Below are 12021 nucleotides of genomic sequence, written 5' to 3' on the forward strand. Positions count from 1 at the left end.
CAAAGATGGCAAAAATGCTCTCCCCTTCACCCCCGATGCTCAGGAACCCCCACAACACAGCTCCATGCCTATTTCCTGAGCCCCACTACTCGTGGGGAAGAGGGAAGACTCCCGGGAAGGAGAGCCACACCACCTGTGGAGCTCGGGAGCGTCCCAAGATGGTGGGAAAAATGGGGGAAAAGCAGTCCCAGCTATCCTGAGAGAACTGAGTGCTCGTGCCTGGTTCCCCTTGGGATGAGCGGTGCATCATTTGGACGTGCAAAGACAACCTTGTGACCACCCCGGGATAAATGGCAGGTGTAGACAAGCCCCCTGACAACTGCATGCAACAATGCAATGTAGATGAGCTGTGGCCATCCCATGCACGGTGTTTTTCAATGCAATTTCCCCTCCTTCCTGAAGTCGAGTTCGTCTGAATCTACAAAAACCAGCCTTGGTCCAGAGGCCACTGGGACTGCCTACCAGACTGCCACTGGGACTGCCTACCATTTAGGGCTATGGCCCATTTATCATTACTACAGCCAATTCATATTTTGGAATCTTTCTCCACAACTAGTAGAAACGTTTTAGCCACATCCCCTCTTCCTGCACATGCAGCAAGTGGAGATCCACATAAAGTCCTTTTCTTCTGGCCTGCCCTTAACTGGATGTACATGGTAATAGCTGAAATGCAAGGTATCCAGCCACTACCTTTCATGGGATCCTGTCCAGAAGCCTCCCCAAAAGTGAAGCATTTACTCCCAAGCTCCTGTTATACAGACTACTCTATTTTAGGGTAACCCTATGAAAAGGAGGACAGGGCTCCTGTATCTTTAACAGTTGCACAGAAAAGGGAATTTCAGCAGGTGTCATTTGTATATATGGGGAACCTGGTGAAATTCCCTCTTCATAGAATCATAGAATAGCAGAGTTGGAAGGGGCCTACAAGGCCATCGAGTCCAACCCCCTGCTCAATGCAGGAATCTGCCCTAAAGCATCCCTGACAGATGGTTGTCCATCACAACAGTCAAAGCTGCAGGAGCTATACTAGAGTGACCAGATTTAAAAGAGGGCAGGGCGCCTGCAGCTTTAACTAGGGTAACCATATGGAAAGGAGGACAGGGCTCCTGTATCTTTAACAGTTGTATAGAACAGAGAAGTTTAGCAGGTGTCCTTTGTATGCATGCAGCACCTGGTGAAATTCCCTCTTCATCACAACAGCTAAAGCTGTACTAGCTATACTAGAGTGACCAGATATAAAAGAGGGTAGGGCTCCTGCTACTTTAATTGTTGTGATGAAGAGGGTATTTCACCAGGTGCTGCATGCATACAAAGGACACCTGCTGAAAATTCCTTTTCAATACAACTGTTAAAGATACAGGAGCCCTGTTCTCCTTTTCATAGGGTCACCTTATCTATTTTCCAAGATGTTGCATGTCTGAATAAGCATTAATGAGTGCTGCCTTTAGTTGCATGACTGTTGTTGTTGCTGTTGTTGAGAAAAGAGGGCCACATGACCACCAAGGGAAGCAGCAGGTAGATATAAGGGGGGGATTGCTTTGGAGATATAAAATGCAAATAGTGATGTTATTTTGTTTTTTCAATTCCTCTCTGAAAACTGAAATTCCAGTATAGAATAATAAGGGCTGTGTGTTTCATAATTAAAATAAACAATGCTACTAGATTCCCATGATAACATTGATCATAAGACTACCCTTTAAGGTGTGTGTATCCTGGTTTGCTCCACCGGCTGGACCATCCATGACTTTTCAGCTTAAATGGTAACAACCCCATAACTATTGGATCTAAAACAGAGACACACACCCATCCCATTTCTCAGTACCTCCCCCTTTTTTAAAGTCAATAAACTGCTTGAAAACTTACCGGCTCCAACGAACTTTGCCTTCCAAGGTTTGCATCTCGCCAAGGATAGCAAGAAGAAGAGATGATTTGCCACAACCAACCTGGCCCACAATCATGGTCATTTGGCCTATAAAACAACAACAAGCTAAAATTAGAACAGAACTAAAAATAAAACTAAACTAAAAATTGAAATAAAAGTAGAATAGAAAGCTGGGGATTTCTTTGATTGCTACAATATATTGTATGAATGAGGAATTCTTGCATATATGAATTAGGCACTGATAACATTAGGGTGACCATATGAAAAGAAGGACAGGGCTCCTGTATCTTTCACAGTTGCATAGAAAAGGCAATTTCAGCAGGTGTCACTTGTATATATGGAGAACCTGGTGAAATTCCCTCTTCATCACAACAGTTAAAGCTGCAGGTGCCCTGCCCTCTTTTATAACTTTTACATCCAAATAATTCAAATTAATTACATCTCAAATGAGCTCCAATTATTTCTCTCAAGTTTCTATTGTTTATAGCCAATGGCCATTACAATACAAACAGAAAGCACACACGTATAAAACAGAAAAACATTTGGAAAACATTTGATGCGATAACACAAGCTTACAATAAAATGATCAGGATTTAAAACATTCCTTCTGTTTAACCCCCTTAGGATTTGACAGTGGTATGGTGTAGAAAGGCTGCTCTTATCTTATGGTGACCATATGAAAAGGAGGACAGGGCTCCTGTATCTTTAACAGGAATGTAAAAAAGGGAATTTCAGCAGGTGTCAATTGAAGAGGGTGAACTTCCCTCTTCATCACAACAGTTAAAGCTACACTAGCTATAGTAGAGTGGCCAGATACAACAGAGGGCAGGGCTTCTGCAGCTTTAACTGTTGTGATGAAGAGAGAATTTCACCTTCTTCAATTGACACCTGCTGCAATTCCCTTTTCTACATTCCTGTTAAAGATACAGGAGCCCTGTCCTCCTTTTCATATGGGCACCCTATCTGTCTTGCAGCTAGCGCAAATAAAGCTATCCAACTATTTGGTAAATATAGGGTGACCATATGAAAAGGAGGACAGGGCTCCTGTACCTTTAACAGTTGCATAGAAAAGGGGATTCCAGCAGGTGTCATTTGTACATATGGGGAACGTGGTGAAATTCCCTCTTCATCACAGCAGTTGAAGCTGCAGGTGCCCTGCCCTCTTTTATATCTGGTCACTCTAGTATATAGCTCCTGCATTTTTATCTGTTGTGATTAAGAGGGAATTTCACCAGGTTCCCATATATACAAATGAAACCTGCTGAAATTCCTTTTTCTAGGCAACTGTTAAAGATACAGGAGCCCTGTCCTCCTTTTCATATGGTCACCCTAGATAACTACAAATAAATAAAAGAGCAGCCAATCTGTGTTATCAGCTAGGCCAGATCTACACCAAGCAGAATATAACACTTTGAAAACATTTTGAAAACGGTATATGCAACGTGTCCTGGGCCCGAACAGTTGTCAAAACCATTATAAACTGTTAAAAAGCATTAGTGCAGAGCCTGCCCTGGTTATGACTTTTTAATCTGCTGCTGCTTCATTTGCTACTGTTTAATTTTTATTATTTTGTTAGGCACTTTGAGGGTTATGCTAAAGGCAAGCAAACAGACAAACAGTGTCATGTATTTCAGAGAAAGGAAGTTCCTCCTGTGTTGAACATGGACATAATCCAGAGTTTTCTCGCATTCCTTACAGTGTAAGGTATTTACAGTGCAATCAAATGTATGTTTTCTTTGAAGTAAGTCCTACTGAATTCAATAGAACTTACTCCAAAGTAAGTTTTGCATGAGCTTAATTCTCTTTGGGAATCGTGGGACTTAAAAAAAAACTACAGAACTTTTCTACAGTCAATCCATATATAATTGATCCTTTTAATACTCAACCCATCTAGAGATTACAGAAGATATGCCTAAGGAAATGTTGGTAAATATGGAAGGTCATTAATCTTACTTGTTGGGATTCTGATATCAATGTTGGATAAAGTGGCTAAACCACTTCCCCATGAGAAGTATCCATTGGTTACCTGCAAGAAATAACGCCATGTCTTAGAACTGCAAGCAAACACATGCAGCAATTGTATTGAAGTTAATAAACACACACACACACACACACACACACACACACCTATATCTTTAACAAACTGGTTCGAGATTCAATTAAAAATTAAAAAAGAAAGAAAGCCATGTACATTGATGGTGCTATATAAATAAATAAATAAATAATAATAATAATAATAATAATAATAAGAAAGAAAGATGCCACAACAGTAAGAATTGCAAGGAAAGGGAGGAAACTGTGTATTTCTTCTTAAACGTTGTTTTCAAAACTTTTCAATATTATCCATTTCATAAAGTATATAATAACCCCATTTAACAAGGATGCAAAAATAGCAACAACCAAAGCCTTAACTGGTGAAAGACATTTAAGAACATAAGAATACAAGAAGAGCCGTGCTAGATCAGACAAAGGTCTGTCTAGCACTGCATTCGGTTCACATCATGTTTTACCATGGTTTTATTAGAATGTAAGCCTATGCGGCAGGGTCTCGCTATTTACTGTTTTACTCTGTACAGCACCATGTACATTGATGGTGCTATATAAATAATAATAATAATAATAATAATAATAATAATAATAATAATAAATCATAGCCAACACATTGCCTGTAGGTGGACCACAAGCAGGATACAAGTGAAATAGCACTATCTCATGTTCTCCAACAACTAGGCAATTCATGTCACAGGTGCCACTTGGGCACTGAAGGACAGAGTCATATCTAACAATGCCCACAAGCAGAGAAACTGCAATGCCATCCAGAACAGGATAAACACCACTTTCCTGGTCAGATGAAGAATCCAACAATGGTATGTCCATTGAGGTTGGCAGCAGTTCATCAATTGGTTATCGAAGGCAGTTGATAGGTAGGGGTGTGCTCTGCTTCATTTCGGATCCCTGAATCCAAAGTGGAGCAGGCCGATCTGGACCTCCTAAACCCGGTTCTGGAGTGGGTCGGGGGAGGTCCGGATCGACCTGAAGCTGTTTGGAACAGTCCGAAATGATTCGAACCGTTCCGAAGTTTTGGAGCAGGTAGGTGGGGAAGGGGGGCTTACCTTGCTCCGCCTGCCCACCGCCACGATCTGTGCGGCGGCTTCGACTGCCGCCACTGCCTAAAGCCAGAAGTAGACCGCAAGTCGAAGCTGCCATACGGACTGCGGCGATGGGGGCAGAGCCAGGTAAGTGGGGAAGGGGGAGGTGGCTTACCTGGCTCTGGTGGCAGCACGGTCCATGCGGTGGCAGACGATGGAGCCAGGTAAGTGAGGAAGGGGGAGCTTATTCAGATGCCATTTTGTCCCCCCTTCCCCACTTACCTGCCTCTGCTGTCCACCGCAGAGGCAGGTAAGAGGGGAAGAGGGGACAAAATGGCGTCCAGATATGGAACCAGACCTCTGGATCTCGCTCTGTATCCAATTCCGGAGCGGGTCGGGGGGTCTGGATCGACCCGAACTGGTTCAGGCCCAAATCGGAAGGTCTGGATCGGGATACGAAGTGGTTCGTGGGGCGTGCACAGCCTTATTGATAGGCATAAAAATAATTGGTTGGCTGCCCTACTTCAGATACAAAGTACCTTGATCGCACAGTCATCTATGTCTATATGACGAGTTGGTATCCTTAGTTGGTGCTCATAGCTGTCCAGTTGCTGTCTCAAGGGCTGCTTCCGATTTATGGCTTTGGGGTGCTATGTAGATCAACAGCGAGGGAGAAGAAAGAAGAGCCATTGTATTTCCTGCATGTTCAAATAACAAGTGTGCTCAAAAGTGTACAATTTTTTCTGAAGAACGGTCAAACGCTTTCATGCTTCCAATTTGCAATTAATCTGAGAAATTTAAATGATCTGAATTAATTAACCAAATGTGCGCTGGGCCTTTGAAAATAAATCCGGTTTCCCTGGATTCACTACGGATCAGTCCCTGTTGAGGGACGTCAGGATGGACAGAAAGGAGTTACGTGCCCAGCTTCCAACACCTGCTGCAAATGGTCTCTTACTTGTAGATATTATTCATTTGTTACGGGGGTTGTGACATTTACAGGGCAATCTCTCACTGTATTCAGTGGGACTTACTCTCAGGTAAGTGCATATAAAATTGCAGCATTAGCCAATGGCTGATTAATTTAAAACACTTTGATCAACTAAAGCGGGTGTGTGTGTGTGTCTTAATTCTTTCATAGCAAGAGTCAAATCCCACATCAGAGAAGCTCTAAAGGACCACATTCCAGTGGAGTGAGAGACCAATGCAAAAGGAGCCCTATCAGTAAGAGCATTGGCCACTGGCACCAGCCTTGGGGGTCCTTTCAGGGCTGCCATCAAGGTCAGGTATGGCCAGGCATCTGTCAAGGGCCCACACCCCAGCAGGGGACCACGGACAAGAGCCCACTGCTTGTTCCTCCTCTTCATGGCCCAGATAATAGTGATGGTGAGAAGGAGGAGAAGCACATGCCGCTGCCTACTTGTTCCTAGGCTCCCTACCTGTTAAGCAAGCAAGCTTTAGCAAGGTTGAGAAAGAGCAGCTGGTGGTCATGGCGGTGAGAAGGTGGGCCCAGTGAGAAAGTGGGCCCATTTTGAGGATGCCTTGCCCAACGGCCCTCAAAAACTGAAGCTGTCACTGTTCCCTTTGTTGTTGTTTTCCGACCCACCACTCTGAGCGGAGGCAGGCAGCTAGATGTAGCCACCATTTTAATTTTCCACAATACCCCTGACACAGTCGTTCTGAGGCACTGTGAGAAATTAAAATGGTGGCTAGGCTCAGATGCCCTGTGCTGCTTAGAGTGCTGCAGCCACCCCCAGGTAAGACCTACAGGGCCCACTGACCAAGGAACAGACCCACCGACAAGATTCCCCAGAGCCTCCTCAAACCTGCCCCCCCAGCCCCCCATATTACATTTCTCCACGACAAGCATGGAGGCACGTATATTCCCCCTCACGTCCATCTTTATTGCAACAACCCCACCCATTGAGTTGTGCATGCACTGCTTCATTGTGATCAGTGGCCCCTTTTTGTAGCTGAGTTTGAAAAGGGAATGCAGTGAACCACTCATTCGTGTGCCTAGAGGTCACAGGTTTATATCTGAAACCTCTAAAGGAGAGATAAGTCCTTACAAATCCAGTGTGCTTCTTGCAAGACTCGTATGCTAAGGCGCTGTCACCGTTCCTCCAGCTGTCGTCCCCAATCTCGTCACTTATGAGAAACTCATTCAATTTTTGCACACTAGAAACAGAGATAGAGAAAAGTTGTTACCACTCACTGTGAAGTCGCTGAATAGGTACTGAAACACCTTCACGGCATCCATTGTATCTCACAGTCCTGGACCTACAAGTTTCTTGGCATAGTAACAGATGCTCCCTAGACTAGCGTTAGGGGAGCCTGTAGCTCTCCAGATGTTGTTGAATGACATCTCCCATCGTCCCTGATCAGTGGCCATCCTGACTGGAGTTGATGGGAGACGGAGTCGGAACAACATCTGAAGGTCAAAGGTTCCCAACCACTACTCTAAGCAAACAGCTCATCAAATGGTATAAGTGTTCCTGGACTGTACCATTTACAACTGAGGGTGGCAATGGGAAAATCACATCGTCTTTGGCTCTCCAAAGAGAAAAGAAAATGCCTACAACTTCGAAGGGGAAGGGGTCTGGCCTAACATTCTAGGTTCCTATCTGTAGAATTCCCCCCCCCATGGGGGAACTTTCAAATGCAAACCCTCCCCTCCCTAACCTAGGAACAACTTTACCTAGTGATGGGCAAACTCTCCTCAGCTTGATTTGGGAAGGCTCACCTGGAGGGGATCCGCACGTCGCTCCCAGAGCGCTTCTTTGCAACCCCAGAGCACCCCGAAAACGATAGTCTGACTTCCCTGTAAAAGAAACGAGGAAGAGCCGTCCATGCCGCCGACGACGACGACGACGAGGAGAGCTCTCCGCCGGCGAGGAGAGCTCGGCAAAAGAAGGCGGGGTAGAGAGCTTCTTCCGCTCTTCACCCCGCCTTCTTTTGCTGAGCTCTCCTCGCCGGCGGAGAGCTCTCGTCGTCGGCGTCGGCGGCATGGACGGCTCTTCCTCGTTTCTTTTACAGGGAAGTCAGACTATCGTTTTCGGGGTGCTCTGAGGTCGCATAGAAGCGCTCTGGGAGCGACGTGCGGATCCCCCCCTGCTATGAATATCTTTTGAGAACACTCAGGAAAAAACTGTTCTAAACTGAGTATTCTAAATTGACTCATATTGTTGGTGGCACTATATTAAATCAGTCTAAAATTGCATCTATTTTTTGTCCAAGCTCCAGAAACTAATCTCAGCTAAAACATGTCTGATCCAACACCCGCAAAGGTTTTTTTTTAAGACTCCAGGGAGTGTTGAACAAGTGCAAAGCCCCCTCATTTCAGGTACAAGAGGGAGAACTTTTGGGACTGTTATGCTCGTAACCCGGGCGAGCATTACATGCTGCCAAGATCCATATTTCTGAGCCCAGGACATGCGAAACATGGCAACATATTAGATTTACGACATGATACGCTGATTATCGAGTGAGCCTCTCACAAGACCATCCTGTTAGAGATGTTTACTTTAACAAAGGTTCCAAATTCCTTCTTTAGTGGACTGCAATAGTGCATTCAAGATTCAAACAAGATTCATTCACAGTCAACCATAAAAGGCTTCTCTAGCAGAGCAGCCAGGCTCCATGTAATGAAATGACGGGGATTGGCAGAGATGTGCAAGCATTTAATTATTACCCTGGGAACAAGGCACTTAACTCTATAAGCTAATTTGATGGATGATAATAGGGGAAGGGTGACTGAACCTGCGTTAGCCTGCCACCTCATCACTGGAGAATTGCTTTGGTTATAAGTGGAAATAATAAAGCTTCTAAACAGTTGAGACTTTGCCTTGGCAAATATAGGATTGTTGAACAGCCCAAATGCACACAGCAAGACAGAAACACTCTTCTGGTGTTACAGCTGTGCTAAATATAGTACACAGAGAGGAGGAGTCTGAGCGTTTAAACAAAGGGAAGACGTTTTATTGTAGTTTTGCTCATTGGAAAGAAATATGGCAAGATGCCATGTTTATGATTCGAAAGAGACTTTCGTCCAGATCCTTCGTTGTACACATTTCCCCCTTTCCCATGTAGCTGATTTTGTGCAGTTAAGATACAATAATAACGAATTCTACGGCGAAGATAACCAAAACCCGTGTCAAGAAAAGCTCAGCTCTTTCACCTGCATTAATTCTGTTCATGCTAATTATGCTAATTATTTTTGCTAATTATTATGTCAGGGACTGGGGGAAAGAATTACACAGGATAATACTGGTTCAAAAGCACTTAACCATATAGGAAGAGGCAATAGCTCATGTTTTGCATGCAGAAGGTCTCAGGTTTAATCACCAGGATCTGCAGGTAGGTATGGAAAAGTCTCCCACCATCCCGTATAGACAACAACACTGAGTAAGCCGGAGCAATGGTTTGACTCAGGGTAAAAATGCAACAAAAAGGTGATAACCTTAACCTAACGCAATATAAATGAAAGCAAGGAAGTTAAGGAAACAGGTTTAAAAATGCAATTTCATAAACTAAAATATAATGTTAAAAGTGACATACACAGAGCATTTCACATGTACAATAATACAACAAAACAATCAAACTGCTAGACAAAAAATACTCAGTAGACTAAATCAATTTTGTGTTTTTAACCTGTTGGGTGTTTTATTGTGGTTTTAATTTTTGTGAACCGCCCAGAGAGCTTCGGCTATTGGGCGGTATAAAAATGTAATAAATAAATAAATAAATAAATAAAAATTTGGCCAGATGCATCCCGGCAGCACTATGAACTTTTGCCTTAACATTATTTCCTGCCCAGAATCAAAATATCGGCCAAATTGATTTAGTCTACTGAGCATTTTTTTTTGTCTAGCAGTTTGATTGTTTTGTTGTATTATTGTACATGTCAAATGCTCTGCGTATGTTACTTTTAACATTATATTTTAGTTTATAAAATTGCATTTTTTAAACCTGTTTCCTTTATTTATTTATTTATTTATTTATATATTTATTACATTTCTATACCGCCCAATAGCCGGAGCTCTCTTAGAATCATAGAATCATAGAATCATAGAATAGCAGAGTTGGAAGGGGCCTACAAGGCCATCGAGTCCAACCCCCTGCTCAATGCAGGAATCCACCCTAAAGCATCCCTGACAGATGATTGTCCAGCTGCCTCTTGAAGGCCTCTAGTGTGGGAGAGCCCACCACCTCCCTAGGTAACTGGTTCCATTGTCGTACTGCTCTAACAGTCAGGAAGTTCTTCCTGATGTCCAGCCGGAATCTGGCTTCCTTTAACTTGAGCCCATTATTCCATGTCCTGCACTCTGGGAGGATCGAGAAGAGATCCTGGCCCTCCTCTGTGTGACAACCTTTGAAGTATTTGAAGAGTGCTATCATGTCTCCCCTCGATCTTCTCTTCTCCAGGCTAAACAGGCCCAGTTCTTTCAGTCTCTCTTCATAGGACTTTGTTTCCAGACCCCTGATCATCCTGGTCACCCTCCTTGCTTTCATTGACTCAGAGTAAGACAGCATTCTACATTCCTATTTTGGGGTGGGTGGGTGTCTTTACGGTGGTCACTCGTTCCTACAAAACTCTGCAACATCACAGCTGCGGGGTGGAAATGGTTAATCCATTTTTATATTGTATTTTGTATTTGTGTTTTTAGACTGTTGGTTGTTTTGTTGTGCTTTTCATGGTTTAAATTTTTGTGAACCGCCCAGAGAGCTTCGGCTATTGGGAGGTATATAGGGTGACCATATGAAAAGGAGGACAGGGCCCCTGTATCTTTAACAGTTGCATAGAAAAGGAAATTTCAGCAGGTGTTGTTTGTATATATGGAACACCTGGTGAAATTTCCTCTTCATCACAATAGTTAAAGCTGCAGGTGCCCTGCCCTCTTTTAAATCTGGTAACTCTAGTATAGCTCCTGCAGCTTTAACTGTGGTGATGAAGAGGAAATTTCAGCAGGTTCTCCATATATACAAACGACACCTGCTGAAATTCCCTTTTCTATGCAACTGTTAAAGATACAGGAGCCCTGTCCTCCTTTTCATATGGTCACCCTAGCGGTATAAAAATGTCATAAACAAACAAACTAATAAACCCCCACAGCAGGAGGGAGTGCAGGCTTTCTGGCGGCCATTTGGCTCATAGAACCCACCCCGTGCCCTCTGCCCTGCCTTCAAGCAAACTATCATGGGCCTCGATAGCCTGGCTAGGAAGGACATTGTGGCCATAGGTTATGATTTACCACATGCCACCATTGATAAATATAGACAGTATTCTTCCCTCACCCCCATCTTTCTCCAGCTATCCCATAAATCATGAAATCTTCGACAACACAAGGAATAGTTTTTGGGCCAGACTCCCCTGACCAGCAAATCTAGTACTAAGTCTGAGCCATGCTCAAAAGGCTGACCACACTATATTAAATTGGTTTAAAATCCCATGTGTTTTGTGTGTGTGTGTGGGGGGGGGGGGTGTTTAGTCCAAGACCTGAACACTAATCTCAGCTCACGGACCTTCTTCAGGCAAACTGCCATCTTGGCCCTGTGGGGAAGAAGAAAGACCGAGGGGACAGGAGCAGGCCGAGGAAACATCGGGGCCTGCTCCTGTTGGACTCTTCCCCCACCCCCACAGGGCAAACTGCCATCTTGGCCCTGTGGGGAAGAAGAAGGACCGAGGGGACAGGAGCAGGCTGAGGAAACATCGGGGCCTGCTCCTGTTGGACTCTTCCCCCACCCCCACAGGGCAAACTGCCATCTTGGCCCTGTGGAGAAGAAGAAAGACCGAGGGGACAGGAGCAGGCCGAGGAAACATCGGGGCCTGCTCCTGTTGGACTCTTCCCCCACCCCCACAGGGCAAACTGCCATCTTGGCCCTGTGGGGAAGAAGAAAGACCGAGGGGACAGGAGCAGGCCGAGGAAACATCGGGGCCTGCTCCTGTTGGACTCTTCCCCCACCCCCACAGGGCAAACTGCCATCTTGGCCCTGTGGGGAAGAAGAAAGACCGAGGGGACAGGAGCAGGCTGAGGAAACATCGGGGCCTGC

General features: G+C 44.5%; 1 protein-coding gene across 1 annotated transcript in view; it reads right to left on the bottom strand.

Moving 5' to 3' along the window:
- ABCC9 (ATP binding cassette subfamily C member 9) overlaps positions 1-12021 on the bottom strand; it is a 115495-nt gene that overhangs the window by 59144 nt on the left and 44330 nt on the right. The window contains exons 14-17 of the mRNA XM_063134760.1: positions 7041-7149; positions 5511-5621; positions 3836-3908; positions 1864-1969 (exon numbers count right to left, since the gene is read on the bottom strand). Of these exons, the coding sequence (XP_062990830.1) occupies positions 1864-1969; positions 3836-3908; positions 5511-5621; positions 7041-7149 (399 nt within the window). The remainder of the gene's footprint in view (positions 1-1863; positions 1970-3835; positions 3909-5510; positions 5622-7040; positions 7150-12021) is intronic.

This window comes from Elgaria multicarinata, chromosome 9 (genome assembly GCF_023053635.1).
Source record: "Elgaria multicarinata webbii isolate HBS135686 ecotype San Diego chromosome 9, rElgMul1.1.pri, whole genome shotgun sequence".
Taxonomy (NCBI): Eukaryota; Metazoa; Chordata; class Lepidosauria; order Squamata; family Anguidae; genus Elgaria; species Elgaria multicarinata.